The 22,633-nt window shown below is 39.4% G+C and overlaps 1 protein-coding gene across 6 annotated transcripts in view; it reads left to right on the forward strand.

The window, feature by feature from the left end:
* PPP2R2C (protein phosphatase 2 regulatory subunit Bgamma) overlaps nt 1–22,633 on the forward strand; it is a 160,723-nt gene that overhangs the window by 53,361 nt on the left and 84,729 nt on the right. Inside the window, exon 2 of one of the 6 annotated variants that reach the window (XM_072334053.1) lies at nt 9,633–9,719. The exons of 4 other annotated variants lie outside the window; for them this stretch is intronic. In XM_072334053.1, the coding sequence (XP_072190154.1) occupies nt 9,633–9,719 (87 nt within the window). Of the gene's footprint in view, nt 1–9,627; nt 9,720–22,633 lie in introns of all 6 variants that reach the window. One more of the 6 variants, XM_072334049.1, reaches the window with a different exon arrangement.

Raw genomic sequence — 22,633 nt, forward strand, 5'->3', positions numbered from 1 at the left:
AATTATTGCTCACCTTGAAGAAGTTATTGGAACACCTGATGCTAAGAATCAAAAAATGGCCATATGGGTGGGTGGTGCTTTGCACTGTTTAGAGGCATATATCCTAGGTCAAAATGAACACCTTGTCCCCTAATACCAGATGCCAACTCTGCCAGAGGGTTTTTCTTTCAAATAAAGGAAACCTGGAATTTGACCAGTAGTTCAGCATTAGGCAGTTATAATTTCTGCTCATCAACTGACAAATGTATGATTTCCAGGGATGAGGATGGTGCATAGAGCTTGACACGCAGGTCTTGGTCACATGCACTTCTTTCTTCTAGACTGTTGCATTGTTTGTTGGGAAAGACTGGGTTAAATGTAAGCCAGAGATTTATTTGCCTTTCTGTTTTGTTTGCCCTGTTTAACTGGTCTTCAGGAAAGTGTGATTGTGGTGGGACTCTCATAAATTACAGACCTGCTCCATAATTCTATTATACACAGCCAATATCCGAGAACACCCAGCAATATGAAGTGTGATTTTATTTGTGTGGTGCGTGTTTGTGTACATGTTGCACTCACAAAAGTTCTGTGGACGACTGTTGTCATGTGTGTCTATTTCTGCCAGTTGCTACACTTGAAATGGGAACCTGCAGCTATTGGTATGACTATTTAAAAGTTTCAGCACTGGGAGATGGGACAGGAAAAGCCTGAATGTGGAGCGCTGTGTGTCCCATCTGACTTGCAGTCTGGTCTGTTCTACGTCCACCAGCGTTTGCTGAACTGGGAAGCGAGATTTGCTATGTCTGGAACAAAGCTTTCATTATACAGTGGATGTGAGAAGCAGTGTCCTTGTATTTCTGATTGTCCTGTGCTGCTGCTGATGAGCTGAAGCTTCTCTGAAAAAATTTCTTGTACTTTTTTGTACCTTCAAACTAACTTCAGGCTATTTTGAGTTTGGGACTTAGTTTGCAACTGCTCGCACGTGCAATTATTGGAGGCAAAGAGTTCATTATTCGTGGAGAGCTGCAGTATGTGCTGCCTGCCTTTCCTTCTCTGCCTTGGAAACCTATTGCAGCCTGTTCTGTGCCAAGTGGAGTGGCAGCAGAGATGACAGGAGTGAGAGAGGCGCTGGTCAGCCTACCAGCCTGAATCCAGCTTCTTCAGAAAGTCACAGAACCACAGAATGGCTGAGGTTGGCAGGGACCTCTGGGCCCATCTGTGCCAACCCTAATCCAGCAGGGATACCCAAAGCAGGGTGCCCAGTAGCGTGTCCAGATGGCTTCAGAAGGCTGCAAGTAGGGAGGCTCTGCAACCTCTCTCCCTGTGCTAGAATGGTGGCCAGTTTTTTAATTTGTCCCTTGCTAGCAGAGAAAGAAGCATCACACCTGCCTTCTGGGAGCAAAGGTTACAGTGAGCAGTGCTGACTTGTGCAGGGATAAAGCTGCCATCTGTCACCAGAACCCCATAGTTTGTCATCTGTTACATGTGCATCAGAAATGTCAGTGTCTCAGTGTTGCGAAGACATACTTAGTAGTGATCCTTACCATAAAATCAAACCCACGTTTTTATAAGGCTTTAGTGTTATATGAGCACATAAAGGGAAAACATGGGCTACAAATGTATTGGAAAAGTGTTTGCCTGTTATCCTGGGTGTACCTGAGTAATGGCAGTAACAGCAATGTTAAATCTGAACGTGGAAAGCTGCAGTGCTTCTTGCCCCATTAATAAATACTAACAAAGATGATCGCCATCATGGAGCTTGTTTACACAGGGATTCATTTCTGATTGTTAAGTGTAAGTATATTTAGACAGAAAACGATTTTTGTTCCTGACTGCCAAGAAGTTGGTGTAAATGGGAGAAATTAGCAATTCAGACTCCACAAAGCAAACAACAGCCTGGTTATTACAGATGGGACTTAATAGATGTAGTTATATTGAGGTTAGCACAGGATGCTGATCCTTTGTTTGATGTTTTAGTGACTGAATTCAGTCTTTATGGCTGGCATATTATTGTTAGCAATTGAATTTACAATTTTATTTTAAAAAATGCCTACTTTGGCCATTTCCTTTCCTGAAATGCTGCAAATATTTCCAAGCTACTCGTATTCTTCTTGCTAAGTTATTTCGGCTCCAGACATCTCCATTTATGAGTTTATTCATACAAGTGTATACATTCATGAATCTCTAACGTAAAGCATCCAGTAACTTCAAAGTTTCATGAAATTTTAAGACTAAAAACTGCATCTGAATTTTGCTAACGTTCAAAGTGTAAATTTCTATATTAGAAGTGCTCTAAGTTGAGTGCTATCGCTAACAAATGTGCCTGTCTTTTAGACATCTAAAATATATGCTCTATCACAGCAACAGAGTCCAAACAACTGAGCAGGACGGAACTGAGCAGGCTTTCTTCTCAAAACCCAGCAATGCAGTCTGGAGATTCTGACTCCAGAGTTTTTGTTCTTATTATCTACATGAATCCCCACATGAGCTCAGCAGGCAAGATGTAACGGAGTACCGCTAACACCTGCATCTCGTTTGTACAGGAGGTCGCTGGATGGGGGTTTACTACTTGTGACAGAGAGAGACAAAGAGAGATATCCAAACAGTGGAGTGAGGCTGTGGAGGGTAAACCTGCTCCTAGTAGAGGATGAGCACAGTTCCAGGATCCCAAGCAGTGTTGTGCTCCGCCAGCTGCCCCAGTCCTTCCTCAACAAGCATTTGGGGAAGCCCTGCGCTATAGCTTGTAGGCTGTGATTCTCATGAATTTGTATCAAGAATTGTGTTTTTTTTCTTTGTTCTGTCTGCTAAAAACCTTCTGCTGGAGCACAGGAATATTTTCTCAGCGTGTCTTCATTTTTCAGAAGCTGTTTTTGCTGATGGAAGGATGAACAGAGTTTATTGATGGTGCTGCTGTAGCACATAGGTCAGAAAAGGAGAGGAGGCAAAGCTCCTGTTCATCCTAATAGCTTTTAAAAGCAATAATCTAACAGTTCCCTGAAGCTTTTATCCAATTCAGAATTCCCACAGCACCTCTTTTCAGCTCTGAGGTTACCCAGATCATAGCAAGGGATGGTCCTTTTCTTCTTTTGAAGCTGGCTGCTTTAAGAACTACCCCCTTGTGATGTTTTGTTTCAGTAAAACGCCAGCTTGTTTAGGGCCCAGCTCAGTGGTTACATGGGTGAGTCCCGGAGAAGATCTGCTCTGGCCTCCCGTTATATAAATGGAAAATGATTTTGAAAGTTTTATGAGCTTATGTTTCATAGAGGAGAACCTTCCTGCATTGCTGACAGACTTAATACAGAGCTAATAAGAAAACCGAAATGCTTTGAGTGGGCAGATACTTTACTTTCTCTGTTTTTAATATGTTTTAACTCATAAGGGCAACAAGGCTCGTGAAGGGCTTGGAGAATCAGCCCTATGAGGAGAGGCTAAGGAAGCTGGGGCTGTTTAGTCTGGGGAAAAGGAGGCTGAGGGGAGACCTTATTGCCGTCTTCCAGTACCTGAAAGGTTCTTACAGTGAGAGTGGGGCAGGTCTCTTCTCACTAGTGACAAGTGACAGGACGAGGGGAAATGGCCTCAAGTTGCACCAGGGCAAGTTTAGGTTGGATATTAGGAAGAACTTCTTTACAGAAAGGGTAGTTAGGTACTGGAATGGGCTCCCCAGGGAGGTGGTTGAATCGCCATCCCTGGATGTGTTTAACAGCCGTTTGAATGTGGTGCTCAGGGATATGATTTAGCAGAGGGTTGTTATAGTTAGGGTACTATGGTTAGGCTGTGGTTGGACTTGATGATCTTCAAGGTCTTTTCCAACCTGGGTAATTCTATGATTCTTTGATTCTATGATAGGTAGCTGAAGTTGTCCTGAACCTGAACTTCAGTTCCAGGAACATACTACACTTAAAGATGAAGAAGTAGGATAAGCTGGTCAATTATTATAGTTCACAATACATCTAAAGTACATCTGTTCTGGTAGATGTCTGACATGTGGCCAAGACTGTGGAAATTATACTAAACAGAATGGATATTTTGGGACTAAATATTTCAGAAGAATAATTTACATTTTCCTTTGGTTCACGCAGACTTCTGTCCAAACAACAGATACTTTCTTAAACCTAGTGGTCTGCCTTGAAGTCCCCTTTCATGCGCTTCTGGTATGTGTCTTCATGCTGCTAAAGTTACTTTGATCTACTCCTGGCCAGTTTCCAGACCATCCTTTAATTCCTTTTCTGAAATTTCCATACCAGCTTTAATTCCTGCCAGAAGGCAACTGTTCCATCTCTGTTCAATCAGGGCCTCGGAGCTTTAAATTCACAACGCGTCTCTTCCTCACTGCTCAGACTTGGGGGATGTCAGGAACATGTACGTCTCAGCAGAGCTGGGGGAAGAAATAAACAGGCAGAATACTGTAATTTGTTCCCTGACTTCAGTTTTTCTCTTTCTACTTGTTGCTTGACTTGACTGTAGTGATGCTTGGCTCATGTCTGCAGTACTTTTTAGGCTTCGAGCTCCAGAAATCCTTATTAAAAACAAACAAACAAACAAACAACACAACCAAACCACCACCAGCAGCAAAATCAAAATGCGAGCTCGTTTGTCACTCAGTGTTTGCCATTCTTTTTGCTCTGAATTTATATTCATTGAAATCCATGAAAGCCAGATCCTGGATTGTCCCGCTGTTCCATTCATCTGTTCTTTTGTCTTTGTTAAAGGTCACGGATGTGACTCTAAATTATCTTGACCTGGAAGTCATTGGTCAGTCTGTGTGTGAACCTCAGGGTCAAGGGAGGGTCTGTGAAATGGAAGAAGGATTGACAGGTGTTCTGGGTAAAGTCCCAGCAAAGTAGGCTAGTACTAATGGCTTGTCTGAGCTGTGGGGTCAGGCTTTTACCCTGTTCTTGTGAGGAAAAAGCTTGTGGGGCTTCATTTTCTAATTATATGACTTGTTATCAAGATAAAATGTTATACTTTTTTTTTAGTTTGCTTGTTAAGACACTGAGATCCATGTTTCCATCCAATAACAATAATTTATTCATTAAAATCCTCACAAGTTGTTACAGCCTTTATGTAACTATGGTTTAGTAATGAACAAAGCCTATTAAGAATCTGCCATTGGCTTCAGTGACATTGCATCATGGTGCACAGCTGTATTGTATGTACGTATTGTAAGTCCATTAAAATACGCCTATACATACAAACATATTTTTGTTTTTCACTTAGTACTATTCTGTACCTCTAGTTTTTTTCTAATTATTGGTGTGTGGTGACTTTAGTTGCTTTTGTCTGCAGTGCTGCACCACATCTGTTGTGGGTATGCAGTTTGTTATGCTTGGTGCTGCAAAAGTTTTGTTGTTGTTTTGTTTGTACTGGAGAGTTCATCTGACTCAGGAGTCAGTGCAAGAATCAGTGGTGAAGTAGTTGTCAATGGAAGAAAGGAAGACCGTTCTGGGAATTTCAGTTTAGTGAACCTTCAGAGATTCAGTACCAATACTGGCTTTGTTCTTTAGAGTAAAACCAGATGCAGTTAGAAATTTGGCCTAACTTCATTATTTTTAGAAATCTTAATTTCTATAAAGCTTCTCTATGCATGTCAGGAAACTCAGCTGCATTCTGCAGTTGCACCATAAGGGAGTCCTGGGAGTTGAAGCTATGTGGTCTTAATACTTTCTTTGCAAGTTTCCATAGGAGCTTAGTGTATGCAAATTTCTAATAACCAAGGCATAAACTCATTTCCTTCTCTTTGACCTTTTTGCCTCTTCCTCGTATATGATTTATGATTTCTGCTTTCTTTTTTTTTCCCTGTTATATACTCTCATAGATTTGCTTGGAGCAAAGCTAGTGTCCAGATTTTCCCTTTGAAATAAACTTGCTTCAGGCTACTTTTAACTTTCTGAAATGCAAAGTAATTGTAGCTCAGATTTTAATTGTATGTCTTTTTCTTCTTTTTAAGTATATACTGCCTGGACACATTATCAGTTTGTTATTTAAAGGCCTGATAATTTTTTCTCAGTTGTATTAATTTATGTTGCAGTAGAATTCAAATTAACGCTAACCAGAAGATCTTCTAATAGGAGAGAAAGCACGAAGGGTGTAATTAAATCTCTGAAATAAATTACAAGATATTTCATGAACGTCAGTAACATCTTGAAACCCTTTAACACATTTATTTTACAGACGTTTTTCAGGGTTGTCAGTATCAGAATTTTAGAAAATGTACTTTTTTTCCCCCAGAATAGTAATTATACCTCAAGATCAGCTGCCCGTTCTTGTACTTTTGGGTTTATGCAGATTTGTCAGGTTCATTTTGTTCCCCTAAGTTATCCTTTTAGAGTTTCTGAAATGTTCACATTGCGGTAGCAGAAAAGAGTTTATTATTATTATTATTATTATTATTATTATTATTGTGTGTGCTATGTACAAAATGTTTAGGTAAATTCATAACTTTCAGCTGCTGAGCGGTCTCACTGCAGCTGGTGATCCCTGCAGGAGCATTGGTTGAGATGTTACCTCAGAAATGAACCCACTATCAAGAAATAGGCTATGTCTGACCAGCCAGCACAGGTGCATTGTTGGAGGAAAAGAAATACAGCGTGGCAAATCCAGAATTAGTCACTTCAATTAATCGGTTTTAAAATGGTGGTTATCTGATTCAGTCACTGTTGGAAGCGTACCAGCCTCTTGTGAGTAAGCTGCAGGGAAAAGACGTCGCCTGCTTTAGCTGTGAGTCTCTGAAACATATTTCTTGGTGCAAATGACCTGGCAAAATATCTTGCTGGACAGGTAAGAAGCAGAGTCTTACCAGAGGAATTTTGTAAAAGTTACGTGTTTTCCACACAGCACCATGACTTTGAAACCAAGGGGAAATTTCAGCTTGGATATGGCAGCAAGGTGATTTCCTCCTAAGAACAGCATGTGCTTTCTGTCATGGAAGTTCTTTCAGTTGTAATTGGTCTCTGGAAAATACATCATTCATATGTGAGGAAATGGTTTTATTTTGTGTTCTATGAACTGCTCTCCCAGACAGTGAAAATGTGTCTACATTTACAAATTATCCCATATGATTAAAGAGTCTCTTGAAGAGCTTGATATACACAGACTGCAGGGGGAGGTTTAGGAACCATAATTAACTTATGGGGAGAAAATCCAGAGGATGTAAGCAGAGGAAATGCCCTTTGAAGCATGTAATGCATTTTGAATGTTTAAGTCTTGCTTTTGAAACAAATACGGGTTACCTTCAAAGTGTCAAAGGCTTGGCATTTGATATTTTTGAAGATTAGTAAAATAAACAACAATCTACACTGAAGCTGTTTCAAATTGCTGCATGGAGCTCATGCTTTCAGTTTGCAGCTTGTACTGCTTTGCATTTGCATGAGGGTAAAGGCAGTGACAGTAGTGGTTTTGGATGGACCTTGGTTCTACTGCCGCCAGTCCTAACAGGGATTGCTAGAAACTATCCTCAAGCTTTCAGAGTGTTGTTTGAGTTCTTCTCTCTCTTTGGAAAGAAACTTGTTACCTGAACATTTAGATTGTCAGTGAATTGTGGTCACTTCTGGGCAGTTTTTTTTTGTGACTGTGTAATGGGCTTAGGCCACATGAAAAAAAGTCATCCAAGTAAGTCCCTCGATGGTGATTCTTTGTGATACTCCTGTTGTTTTTCACATGAAGAAAATGAGTGGATTTACAGAAATTCCTGTTATTACTTAGAAGGATTGCTTCATCATTTGACTACGGAGCAAAACTGTAGTTTTTGCTCACTGATTTTTTCCCTATTTCTGGTCTTTTGACTGTTATAGTTAACTAGGTGGAGCTGCGCTTACTTAAAGTAAGTCTTTGAGGGCATTTCTTCGTGGTCACAGTAATCTATCCAGTTAACAGCATTTTATCTTCTTAGAACCACTGAAATATTGAGATTGTAGCTCACTGATGTCTATTTTGGTATACTTTGATATCAATGATGGCCTCAGCCAACACTGCCAATGAAACAGCAACCTGGAAAGCAGACGTCACACTCGTGTAGTGCTCAGGGCACAATCTTTGTCCTGTGCTTCTAAGCCACCTTGATGTATCTTACTTTTTATTTAAATATTGGGCTTACTAAATATATTATATTAAATAAGGTGCTTATTAAATATATATATATATATAATATATACATAAACCATTGCTACTGTTTCTCTTGGAGATACCTCATCCACATATCCAGGACAAATTCTGCTTATAATCACAGTCCTTAATAAGCCATGATCTTAATCCAAGATTACTATCTAATCAGAAATAAACTGTTCTGTTTCTTATTATGTTGGATGCTGGAAACTTTGCAAAGAGAAAACAGGTATATAGTTTTGGCACATAAAGGCATCAAAATAAAAATGAAGAAAATGCCTTGTGTGGCATCTTTGTTCATGGAGCAAGTGATCCATAAATCTGTTTTGCCCAAATAAGTCATGAATAATTCTGTTTACCTCTACCTGCATGTTTCAGCACACATCTAGTGAAAAGACTAAGCTTAAGCAATTGACATAATGAAAGGTGATGTATTTTTTTTTCTTAGCAGAGCTCCTCTACCTTATTTTCATATATTTCTGCTTGCTTCCCATGCTTTTCAGCAGCTCTGAAGCATATCTGTAACTCATGTTTATAGTCTTTTTCTCAATTAACTTGTAAAATCAACCTTGCTGTTGACCAAAGTTAAGCAAATGCAACAAGGGCTGATAAGGTTCTCATTAATTATGGGAAATCGTTCCTGCCTGTGAGCGTCAGTTTGTATTGCACGCTCCTACTGGACAAAAATGGCTGACCATAAGCTTCCAGTCCCATATATCTAAACTTGACAGCGTTCCCTCCAACAAAAAACATTGTAGTGCTCCTGAAAGATACACAGAGTTTGCTCTTGGAAGCAAACATACTTCAGTAAGGCTTCAGAGAATTGTTTTTGAAATTGTAAAGCACTGCATTCATAACCACACTCAAAAGATGATTTATTCATATACTTCAGATATTCTTTTCTTGTCTCTTTTTTGGATTGTGTTTTGTTATATACAAATTCCAGCCTAGCTGGAAAGCATGAGGATAGAGGAAAGTTTTCATCTTCCCTTTGAAAACTTTCTTTCCAGGGATTGATTCTTGTGGTAACACTTTGGATTAATATGAAATTAAAATAAGTATATGGAATGAGTGGAACATGGAAAGGAGAAGAACAGCTTCTCAATTAGGGTAATCCACGTGGTAATCATCTGAAAAATGAAATGTGTAAAGAGCAGACTAAGCAACATGTGATTGTGAAAGTGAGGGATAAGGGAGAGAGTTACCCAGTGGCATGTACTAGTTCATGTCTGAGTTGAGAGATTAATTTAAACTTTCTACTGTATTTTACTTTATTTAGGCTGTGTATCTAGTAACACTGGTTCTTAACTGTCACATCCCAGCTTGCTGTATAGGTTACTGGCAAGAGTACCATCAACTCATGAACCTAAGAATCCAGCTTGCTGTCCAAGCAGACAAATGGAGCTCCACAGAAGACGTGAAATACTGCAGTAGCAAATGGGGGTTCTGCGCTACACCCCAAAATGTATTAGTTTCATTTTCCTTCACTTGTGATGTAGGAGGTGCTGGCTGACAGCCCTGGAAATTGAGTCCTCTATTTCTCCACAGGAGAGGTATAGCAAGGGCAGCAGCAATGCAAGCTTCCCCACATTGTCCTGCCAATGTTCCTCAACCCAGTTCGGAAGAGGTCACTTCTGGAGGTGAGTGGGTGATAAGTCTCTGTCCATGCAGTTATTGCTGCCAGGACAGACTGTTGGATGGAGACTGCCCCTGTGTCTTGAATGAACCACCAGTCTTTGATAGATAATCACTTTATGTACCGTAAAGCGGCGTGGGCTGGATTCATTGAGGTTGCATTATTCTGCTTGACTGCTGTCACGTTTTGGTATTGCTTTTTGGTTGGATGGCACCCTTGTATGTTTTTCTTTTTGCACTGTTTTGTTTTCAGAGACTTTGCCAATGCTTTATGTACACGCCTTTTAAGTAGCATGCGGATAACTGAATGCAGTCTGGTTGTGAATGTGATGCAAAAGAGCAGTTACTGATGGCAGCCACGTGTGCAAGAGGAGCGTTAGAGCACTAGACCAGGAGGCATGCTTTGAAATGCACCAAAAATTGATAAGAAAGTGAATGTTCGTTTTCAGTATCTAAATGAAGAATTAGGTTGTAAAGCCATATCTTTATGCTTTTGTTTTTCATAATGACTATGTAATTTAGATATTAACACTCATTAAGCTGGTAAACGAATGCTCTTTTTTAGATTATTTTACAATTAATGAAATCAGTCGATCTGAAGTTAGACACACAACGTCCTACTCTATATGCAAGTATTGTGTATGTGCTGTTGCAGTAGGTAGTTCTCACTTAAACCAGAAGATATGTGGTAGAGGATTTGAGGAGAAAAAATGTAATTGATAGCAGTCTTCAGAATGAAAATAATGCATGCTTACACCTGTGGCAAATTAATTTTTCATGTACATTCCTGGGTTTATTTAAGAGTCTCATACTTCAAGTACTGTGGGTGTTATTCTGTTTTCAGCCGAATTTAAATCTCTCAAATATACAGATGTAATACAGAAAATGGAAACAAAGGCTTAGCAAGGCTCTTAGGCTTATGGTGAAACACTTCTGCAGCTTCAAATGCTTTGTGAAGGATTTCTTACAACTTGATTACCATTTGTAGTTGAAGCCTGCAGGTCTGTTTAACTCTGCTTATATGGCTGTTTGTAAGCAGGTATGATAATAAAAGAACATACTGCAATTCAAATTTAGCGTTATTAGTTATGAAAGAGTTAGTCTTCCTAACCAGAAGATTTTTCTTGTCCTTTCTTGGAATGATGTGGCTCAGAACGTTATTCATTCCATTCTGACTTCTTTTTTTTGTCAGTGTGACAAGGAATGCGAGGTTTGGTTCATAAATAAAGTCAGCAATGGAGTCCTCTTGGGAAGTAAATTGTGACTAAATCATAAATTTGGTTTAAAAGTTTGAACATGCTGACAGTTCACTGCATTAGGCAGTATAACATGGGATATATTTGCTAACAAATCACCTTATTAATATTTTTATGGTGCTAACAAATCACTGTGGAACTGGTATGTTTTTTTCAGCCCTTTGAATGCAGTGCAGATTGCAAGCTTCTCACTGACAATGACAAACCCACATGAAGGTCCTGAGAGGGCCTCCCACACACCTCTGTAGACTGAGCCAAGCACTCAGCTCAAACCTTCCTCTAGGTCACATAGGCCTTTGAAGACGACACAATTTAGCACAATTAAACTCTTTTTGTAATGAACCTTATTTTAAAATGAAGTATAAAAGTACAGTTAAACCATCAAGTGTGAACACAAAAAATATGGAAAGGGGTTTTTCTCACATTGCATTTTATTCATGCTGCGTTTGTCTTTCTGTTTCTGGATGTGTTATCTTCAAATTGTAATTATACAGAGCCTGATTTTCGTGCATATTTACCTTGAATAATGGTGATCTAAAGGAATCTTCTTGTAAAACAAGGTATTACCCAGAGCATGAATAAATATGGCGGGATAATCCTCAGAACCTTGATCCCGGAGCCCTAACTTGTATCAGTAATTCTGTTGATTCCAGTACGACTGGTCACATGAGAAAAGGCTTCAGCATTCGTAGTTACAGATTGCTATCCTGTGAGCTTCAATGTTATTATCCCTTCTTTACCTCCCATTATATCCTAGTGATTTTACAGCCTTGCTGGCTGTGTCCAAGGACTGGGAGTATAGGAAAGTCAAATCAGTCCTTGGAGAGTGTATATATAAATACCTTGGCTGAGCCTCAGTGAGTTGAATTGAGGCTGCAGGTTCAATTCACAAAGGCATTATTCTCTTAAACCTTTCTCAGGTTTGTGTTGAATAATAACACTCTGGACTGTGTGTGGGCACAGATGGGAGCTCCTTTTGCTAAAACTTTGTTTCTATTTGTGTAGGTAATATATGTATTTATATGCAAGTGATCCAGAAGAAGCTTTGCTTCTTCCTGATCTGCTGGAGGTATCTCTTGCAAAACAGATTTGAACCTAGTGTGGATTCCATCGGGCAGAAGTCCTGTTAGGTTGTTCAAAAGCTGGTTCTTGTTTAATGTACTTAGACCTACTTCATGTATTGGATGTCTAAAAATAAATGATAGAGATGTAGCAGAAGGAATTCCTTATAATCACAACTTTGTGTCACTGGCATCTGTAAGTAAAAGGGAGGCTAAGGAACTAAAGCTGTTGGAAATGAGAACTCATTTCTCAAATATCAGGCTGTGCAATTGCTGCCATTGATTTACCGTGTAGTTATCGTGGGCTCCTAGCACGATGTCATTTAGTATTATGGTGGCAGTAGGAATGAATTTGTCACCTGTCTTCCAGGGCTTTATAGAAGATAGGGTTTATACCCTCCATCCACCTCTAGGTGGGCAACTTTATTCTAACCCAGTTCATTGGTGGCCAGGATGTTGTTTCTAATTGGCACCTATGTAATGGCATATATGGTAAAATTTTATATACATATTCAGTTCCTGTTAGTCTGCAGCCTGTTTGTAGGGGTTCAGGTGTTTGCACAGAAGGAACTCATTGCAGGATCAGAGCTGACACATTTTTCTGCTTTCACACACCTGAGACTTTAGAATACTCCTTGATGCAGGTAATATATATGCTTTTAACACTTACTGTGCCAGCAGCAAAGAAGAAAACTATCCTCCAAAACCCTCAACAACATTTTAACTCATTTTATTATTTTCTTTTGAGCACTTTGGAAATTAGGACTGAGTAAAACTGTTCTGGGGTAATGTCACCTTTATCTTGTAATAGAGTACTTGAACTCTGACACTTGAAAGCATTTTAGGAGCCAAAATATTGCCAAGGCAGTATGAGGCATGCAGACAGAAAAAGGCTGATGCAGAAGGTGAATCTTTTTCCAGTGTTTTCCTTTTTCAACCTTAAGACTGTGATACGGATTGCTGTCATCCTCTGTGTTCCATAAAGACCTGACTTACAAACCAGAACTGAATTTTCATAGTATGCAAACTAATAGATCAGCTGAAAAACTCAGTGTCAAGTTGTTGCTTTTTTGAATGTTGTTCTCATACTCCTTGAAAGAGAGCTAACAGCTCAGGAATGTTGATGCTGAGTTTTCAAGTTTTATTCTGCTCTGGTTTGCAGGCGTAGCAAATTCAGAGTTAACAGAATGAATACTGAGATCCCAGAAGTGTAAGATTTTCCAGGACAGAGGGAAGCTTTGTTTGTTTGAACTTTCTGATTTAGGCTTATCTACTCTACGTTTGGAAGCAAAAGAGAACTTTTCCTGCTCTTTATCCTGCTGGATGTGATGCAAGGATGCTATGGATCTTTGTAGGCATTCCTTTTTATCTCAGGTAATTTAAGGTCTTTAAAAACCTATCTGTAATAAATAAAATACTCGAGGAAATCTGAACTTCTGGAAGAAAGATGACTGAATTAGAGATGTTAGCTGGAATTTTGGGGCAAAGATGACTGGAATTTGTGGAATTCACTGTAGCATTATCTACCAGTGCTCATCTGTGGTATTTCTGTGCAGTGCTGACTGACATAATGACATTTATATTGCCCTGCGATTTGCCAAAGGAGGAAGAAAAAAGGCTTATATTTCTAATTAAATAGAACACAACGATACACTGTATTCTTGCAATTCCTGACCGGGGTTGGGAAGACAAGGTCCTGTTTGTTTTCTAGGATAGGAACAGTAGACAGAAATTCCGAACAAAGACGTTGATCTGGATACCAGTTTCTTTTTGGAAGACTGATGTGATTTCATTATTTGTGTTTACAGCACTATTGTAACTTCATGATGGAGGAGTCTCAGTGCTAAATCAATAAGTTTAAGCAAAAGCTCTCTCAGCCCAGTGGCTGCTAAAGGTACAGATAACATTTTGGGGTGGCTGCAGCCAGATTTGTGCCAATCAGTGCATTTTTGTAGGGTTCTCTCCTCACTGAGCACCTGTGCAGCAGGGAGGTGATGTTGTGGGCTGTGTCCTTCCCCTGTTGCAGCGTTACAGCTGATAGTGCAGAGAAAGCAGCAAGCTCGGTGTGAACTAAGTAACTCTACCCCTGTAACAGTGACTTAAATTTTGCTTGGGATGTTAGCTGGGCAATGTGGGGTCTGTGTGTTTACTGTAGGCTGTGCTGAGATCTGTTTCATTCATGGACCACAGTCCTTGGCATCTTTTCACAAGAACAGGAAATGAATTCATAAAATGCTACTTTGTAATATTGACGGACTGAGTTTTATTCAGCTTAATTTGGAAGCTGTATGCAAATGTTGTGCTTGCTATTTCCAGCAGTTAAATGCAGTACTGCTTGGTGTTGGTGCATTGGTGTGAAGGAGTGATTAGTTTCAATCAGGGAAGGAAGATGAGATCATAGCAGTAATATGGGAGGGTGTATTCATTAAGGATCATCTTACCCTATAACCAATCCCAAAAAGGCAGAAGTGCCTAATCGTACCAAGAGCGTGCACAGCCATGCATTCAGTATGAACAGCAAAGGAGGAAGGAAGAAGCACTGACTCTGGAGGTGTTCAAGGAACTTTTAGACGTTGTGTTGAGGAACATGGTTTACAGAGAACTATTGGTGATAGGTGGTGAGTTGGACTGGGTGATCTTGTAGGTCTTTTCCAACCTTTGTGATCTTGTGATTCTGTGATTCTAAGCAGTCCTATGAATATTCTTGAGAAGGCAGAATTACAGAGAGCTCTGGTGATGTGTACTGCATCTAGTCTGACCCAGACAACAACAGCCAGTGTGTTTAAGGGTTCATTTTACAGAAAAAACCATTGTGAGGATAGCAATGGGTACATGTAACAAGACAGGTTAAGCCAATGAAGCTTCGGCTTTGCAATATTTTGTATATACGTTTTACATGCTTATTACAAGTTGGCGTCCATGTACTCTTGATTTTTTCTAATTAGAATCAGGTCTCACATTTAATTTTAAATGTCTTTGCTTTGATTTGCCTTTTTCAAATAGAACATACTTCTGAGGGAATCTGCATGTGCTGTTATTGAAATGTAGGATTTTTAAAATGTTTTCTGTAAAAAAAAGTATAGAAGTAAATAAACTTTGAAGATATGAGCTTTGTGCGCACACATCTTTTCTGTATTCTTCACTTTTCCTTTTGTCCCAGTAGGACTCTCCTTTTGCTGCGATTAACCTGCAGCGCTTTGTAGCATTGACCATCATTCTGTGACAGTTGCAGTATTGTTTGGAATGCAAAAGATAAATTCATTATCTGTTCAGTTTTCTCCTCCTCTCTTCCTGTGGAGACTCACTCAGCACCTTTGGGTGCTGTGCTGTGCTCCTGTCTTGAGGACTCCACAGCAGGCAGAGGTTGAATAGCAAAGTCTTTAACTTTGCTTGTGGTAGTTTCTACTGTTAGAAGTTTTTTGCAGTTGAGAAGGACTGGGTAATTCCTGAGTATGCACGGGAATGATTTTGCCCCACTTCTGCCAGCAGGTGATTCTTTAAGGACTTTTGCTGGCAAGTTTTAGTCTCTAGGTGTGATTGTGGCAGGGAGGATGATGGGCAGCCTCTCCTTGGTGCTCAGCAGAGCCAGGTCGCTGCTGAACCTGATCTGGTAATTGTAGTAGCTGCAGAGATGAGGGATTCAGCTCCCCATGAGAGCTGTCAAATGTAACAAAATAGGAAACTAAACGGTTGTTACAGGATAAATGCCTTGTCTTAAGGCTTCCCTGAAACCACAGAGGTACATTTTAAAACGTAAGCTTTAACGTTAAACTTCTGCTCAAAACAAATATTACTTCTGAAATATAATAAAGAGTTTCACGGGTTGTGATAATGCCCATGATGCCTCCTAGTGCTGCTCTATAGCACTACTCTCTTAATATTACTACAGTGTTTCTATATATAACCCAGATTTAACCACCAACAAGTTGTAAATAATACTGGAATTTCATTTTGATAATAATTCCTCTGTCAGGTTGTGTTTGAACTGAACTTTCTCATTCTTCTGTAGTTTGTTCCAGATCCTCCCCTGAACACTCAGCACTGTTTGACCTCTGACACTGTGGATTAAAACACCAGATGGTTCACTTCTTGTAATGAGGGCCCCATTTTTGTACAGGGATTTAAGTATGAAGCCAGTGATGATTTAAAAATCCACCAAAGAACATAAACAGTCCTTTAAAATTACACATGCAGTTTCAGACATCCATGAGCGAGTGGTAGCACAACATTGGATTTCAAAAGCCTTTAAAGATTCCTCAGCTTTCTCACAGGCTATCAAAGAGAGCTATCAAAGCTCATTAAATGTCTTAGAAGCCAACGTTATAGTGGTAGATATCCCATACTTTCTGATCTCTTTTCTAATTGCTAAGTGGCATGCCATTTTTTTTTTTTCTTAAGCTATCTGAAAGTAGGTTTTAGTTCCATATCCACCCATCAGCAAGTGGATGGAAAGTACAGTGTAGGTCAGTCCCTCCTGTGCCCCTCAGGGACCAAAATGTATGTCTTTTATTCATCTTTTGTTAGGTATCTTCCAAACTGCAGCCATTTGAGTTCTGGGACTTCCTCTGTGCATCACCTGGCTTGGAAGAAATGCTTAATAGATGGAGAATGTTTGACAGAAGTACTGCTGAAAGTACTTGACTTTCTTCTGTGTCAATTAGTTGTGGTAATAGCTTCGAGGATTCAGAATTAATGGGTGATTAAAAAAACCCAACAAAACAAAACTTTTAACATGAAAGAGGATTTGTACTGAGGAGTTATCAACCATGGTAACACAACAGGAGAAGCCTTGGCTTCATGAATAAAAATGTCCATCAACTTGCATTCTGCAGCTATTTAACAGAATGTTAAATTGTTGAGTTCTGCCATAAGGCACGATCACATCTACATCATTTGTGTTATTGGTGGTGTGGTAGCACTGAGGGTCACTCAGCACAGCCAGTCCTGTAAACACATGAGAAGGAGCTGTTTTGTGCCTGGAGCAATGTTTCTGTTAAGGAGCAGACAACAAGAAACGTGTAGCTGTAGTAAAGTAGGGGGAACGTGGGGTTGTGTTGAGGGCTGGTCAGCAGAGGTGGCAGCAGCTGGAAGAGGAATCCAGCTGCCAGGGATCTTTACTCAGTGATAATTCATTTATTGCTGCACCCTGAGGAGCACCATTAGTCTTAGCTAACCCTGTAGCTGAAGTTAGACCTAGCAGATATTCCAGTCTATGGAAACGTTCTTCATGTTGAATGCATTCTCACACTGCCCTTAATCACAAATTTCTGGCAAGTGTCAATGAAACATAATCCAGACACTGTAATAACTGACTGTGCAATTGTACTCCTGCTCAGGCAGCTGTGTGGTGATTTTACTGGAGACCCTGGGGCTCCAGTGATGACCCCTGCAACCTAAGATAACCTGGAGAACCACTCTGATTACAAGTGACAAAGAAACATGTTTTTACTGATCTCTGTGGTAGTGATTCTTTCTTCACCTGTGCAGCAGAATATATAAAAACACATGTGAGTGGTCCTCAAAGGATCCTCAGAGTAAATATGCTGAAAGAGGTAATTTTTAGTGTCAGCAAGGATAGACTTGGAGGGCTTGAGTTGGGTGACAGACTTGTCAGCAATTTAATCTTATTGTAAGCATGTTATGCATGGGATTTTTTACTTTATTTCATGTATAAAATATGTGTGCTATATATATATATATATTTTTTTTTTTTACTGCATTGTGTAGTTTGAATGTAGTGCAGTGTATCTATAAACCTTGTCACGGGCACCTGACCTGGCTCAGTGAGTGCTCCTTCTGTCCAGAAACAGCCACCAGGGCAGGTAAAGTAGTGGCTAGGCAGGTTTGGTGTAAGCAGAGTGCTTTCTGCAGGGTCTGACAGCAAAGGCACGAAGATCCTTCCTTTCTACTCAACAACTCCAGATGTATTCTTATTCTCTCCCTTTCTGTCTGTCTGATGGGTTCCTGTGGCATAGTTGGTTCATAATCTATCTTCAAAAACATTTTTTGGACTCTCCCAATTGCTTCCAGCTGAACTGGATTTGAATTGAGTTCAATTTGTCTCAGTAACAGATGCCAGGTATCATTAAATCATGAAAATTCAGTCAAGAATAGCCATTCTTTCTGTAACTCTGGCCAAAGTAATCTCCATGGTTTGTCAAAACAGTTTTTTATGTTTTCTGTTAGTGAAATATTCGGATATAGATGAGGTATGATGCTGTGGAGCTGAATAAAATTATATTGGGAATGTGAGTTGCTTTAGTTAACTTTTAATCCATTTTTCACCTATTATTAAATGTAAAAATAATAAGAGAATTACAAGTAGTGCCATAAATCAATGCATGTCCTGAACTGCAGTGCAAATCATTTTTATGAGAGCAAGCCCTTGTATTTATAATAAATCAAATTATTTATCTTTTGAGCTTCCTGATTAAGGTAATTAGTCATTTATGTTGATACAGAGCCATCAGTGAATACTTTGCTTTATTTCACAAGTATTGAATCTTAAATAAGTTTGAAAAGGCCATGGGTTATAATTAGCTGCATTGTAATGTAAATTTGTTGTTTTGTTGGTGGGGAAATAGCTTCTTCTGACCTAGATTAATATGCTGAGCAATTCTCCTTCTGGAATTAGAACAAACTGTCTTTCAAGTAAGGTAGTGTTAGTAGCTAAGAGGTCTTTGGAAACTGAGTATGGAAAAAGTTAATTTTTGGACTCTGAGATAAAAAACTACTATGAAATGCTAGGGACACTTGGATAGGGCTTCCTGCGCCAGCATCCCGCCTTCTGAGACTGCAGTGTTATGCCTCTTCCCATAGCAGCTTGGGAGAAGTCTGGTTAATGCCATTTGCAAAGTCTTTGGTAACTTGGGAGCTGCACATGCTGTCTGCCTATAAAACACTGCTGATGGCTGAGAGATTCTCTTTGGGATGTAGTTCTTACCAACACATATTTCCATCATTCCCACTGCTGAGGCAGTGTTCAGTTTTGGGCCCCTCACTACAAGAAAGACATTGAGACCCTGGAATGTGTCTTTAGAAGGATAGCAAAGCTGTTGAAGTGGTAAAGGATCCAGAGCTCAAGTCTTATGGGGAGCAGCTGAGGGAACCTGGGTTGTTCAATGCAAAGAAAAGCAGGCTCAGGGGTGACCTTATAACTTTCCACGACTCCCTGAAGGGAGATTGTGGCTACATGGGGAGGTTGGCCTCTTCTCACAGGTAACAGTGATAGAACATGAGGTAATGGCTTTAAGTTGTGCCATGGATGGTTCATGTTGGATATTAGGAACATTTCTTCTCGGGAGGAGTAGTGAGGTATTAGAACAGGATGCTCAGGGAGGTGGTGAAGTCTCCATCCCTGGAGATGATCAAGAGACATGTAAATGTGGCACCAAGGGACATGGTTTAGTGGGCATGAGTGGGGACTGAGTTAATGGTTGGACTTAGTGGGGATTTAGTGGGGATGAGTTAATGGTTGGACTGGATGATCTCAGTGTTCTTTTACAATGCTATGGAATAAAACCACGTGTTACAGACAAAAGATCATTCTAATGGGGAGAAGTGTAAAAAGTCTGCAGAGTTGTTTTTATGGATGTGAAATGGGGAAGCCTATGCTGATTGGCTGATGAGCCAAGTCATTTCATTTTAAGGTGAATTTATCTTCTGGTGGCATTGTGGCTCTATCAATACTGGTCTCCTAATTTACTGTCTGAAGTTTTCATTATATTTGAAGAAAGATTGATATTCTTTTTTAAATTTTCTATGTCAAACTCCAAGGATAATTATGAAAGTGAAATTCTTTCACTTCTTATTAGATTACATGCTTTACTTAGAGTTAGAATAAGGGAAACTTTCCATCAGTTGCTTTGGACACCTGCTGTGCAAGCTAATAATGCCGTGCTTAATCTTAAAAAGCAGCATCAGTCACATTCACATTTGAATTCCTGCATAGAAGCAAGAGGACAATTAAAGGAGGGAAATCAGCTGAACTAGTGCTAGTTTGTACTAATACATTTCAAAAGCAGCTGCCTGGGTAAAGTCTGCAGTCAAACAAATAAGTCAAGTTGTGGTTTTGAATATCTACTGATTTGTTTTCAGAAGGTGAGTGCTGTTAATATTGAAACATACTTTTAGTCTGTGTTCCTGTGGGTAAGTGCTATTAAAGTCAAGCTTTTTTTAGTAATGCCTGTGAAGAAACAAGTAATAACAGTGTGTGAGAATTTGAGAGGTTCCTCTTAGAAAGGAGAAAAGGGGTTGTGACTAAGGGCAGGTAAATGTGAGCACTGGCATCATTATTATTGTTTCTTTTCTCTATTGTGAGTGATGAAGCATCGAGCAATTTCACAAGGAAGCTTAAATGTGCATTAGAGGAAGCCTTTACATCTTCTAAGACAAAGAAAATGGGTTATTTTTCAGAGAATATTGTTCTTAGGAAAAAAACAGCACCAGGCGACACGAAATCCTCTACAAAGATGAACATTGTCACTTGAAAAGAAAATAGGTACTCACGTCTGTTCACCACCTGGGTATTAATGCAGCCAATTACTGTATCCTGCCTTTCAGACATTATTATGTTACAGCAAGAAAAGAGCCAATATTGTATTTTATATGACCTTTCTAATGCTGTATATACACATATAGATTCGTGTTATTTGTCTCTTTGATTTGCCAAATGTTTCTTATTTCTGGCTCAAGGCATTTATTTATTGCAAGGCTTCAAGCTGTGGTAAACAAGGTCATAGATTAAGAATTGATTTCCACAGTTGCTCTAGCATACAAACTAAATTTCTCTTGGTTGGTTATAAAAACCACAGCTGGGCATAAATTCGTATCTTCAGCATTGTCTTGAAATTAATGTTAAAGCAAATTAAAAAAATACTCTAAGTATGTATTGCATGCTTAATTTAGGGCCTCAGCTAAAGCTTAAGGAAAGCAAATTGTTTTTACACTGCAAGGTTCTAAGTGAAACCATGTTATAACTGATTTGAAGCTTTGTTTTACTTGTTATTGCTTTGTCTGTTTTTTGTTGGCAGGTTATCTGTGCAGCTTTTGGCAAATTGTTACGATCAATAAGTTGATCAGTTCTTTGGTTTTTCTGTATGTTCAAGGAGATGTTGCTGGTTATGATAAGAGTGGAATAGAATTTCTTTCAAATTAGATGATCCTGCTATAAATAGAAAGATCCTACTGTTTTGTTATCTTTTGCTTCATCTTTCCGTCCCCAGCCCCCTCTTCCCCCCATTTTAAGGCATGCTCTGTGATAGTAGAGCAATGCTGTGTACCACGATTGATTCATGTAACTGTCAAAGATGTTTAACTCCTCTATAAATCGCTGATGCAATACAGTTTCCTAGTAACTATAAAATAAAAATTCTAGTACAGAAAGTGTCTCCTTAGACATAGCTTTAAAGAAAAGCTTTTCTTACATAATCCCATGCCCCTGCCCACCATGTTTCAGTTAGTTCAGGTGAGCGACCTGAAGGCATGATAAGTAATGTGTGTTTTCAGGTTGTAGTCACCTTCCTCAGGTGGCTTTGTGAGCATTACCTTGGCCTCCACTGTTCCTATAAATGTTGAAGTTATTTTACCTGCCACTAGCAAAGATAAGAAAAAGGAAATGTGCAGAAATAGATTTCTTCAGGCCTAGACTTCACTTTCTTCAGTTTAGACGGGTGCTTTGGAGGACTGAAGTTGTGAAATTTATCTGTTGGCTCTGATTCCTATTCCTTCCCTGACCTGTGATTTGTAAGATTAGAATGTATGGATCTCCTTTCATGGCTATATCTGTTTTGTTAGCACTTGATCTCATTTTACAGAATCTTTGTCTGGAGCTTAATTGGAGGTATCCTAAATTGAATATCTTGTCAGCATTTAAAAATCACAGATTAAAAATCACACAAATGCATATCCATAGGGAAATTCACTTTGACTTCATAGGATTTCCGTATGGAGATATGCATGGAGAAATGCAACTTTGTGGTGAAATGAGGTAAATCAATTCAATCCAATCCAGTCTTTCTCTGAATAATAAAACAGTCTTACTGGTAGCCCTGTTAGATGGAATTATGATTATCAAGTCTGGTAGTCTGGAAGGTTTCTTGTTAGGGTATGGCTGCAGGACTAACTGAAGTGTGGCTATTCCTGACTGAATAAAAGATTTCCAACCATTTCTGAAATGTAGGTTGCTTTTTTGAAAAGCCCTTAAATATGTATAAAGAACCTTGGACTGATTCATTAACTTTGAATAAATTCATATGACAAATGAGGGAAATGAAGAGAAAGCACAAATAGCTTGTTGAGCAAGACTCCTTGTACATGGCTGGCTCCCTGCAGAGGCACAGGACTAGGAGAGATGCATCTCTGATACGTCACTGTAGATCCACCTGAGGGTAGGCTTTGAAGGAGCAGAACCTTTTCGGAAGGAGATCTTTCTTTGGCCTCCTTTCTGCTGTTGCAATAGTTCAGATTATCAGGTGGTTTTTTTTTCCCCCTCTCTCCTTTTTCTCTCCAGTAAAACTAGATGGACAAATCTGCTGATTTGCTTTTGTACTTTGATGAGGTTGGTATAAGAACATAATGATGCTGGAAATCTACTGTTTTTTG

This window comes from Excalfactoria chinensis, chromosome 4, assembly GCF_039878825.1.
Source record: "Excalfactoria chinensis isolate bCotChi1 chromosome 4, bCotChi1.hap2, whole genome shotgun sequence".
NCBI lineage: Eukaryota > Metazoa > Chordata > Aves > Galliformes > Phasianidae > Excalfactoria > Excalfactoria chinensis.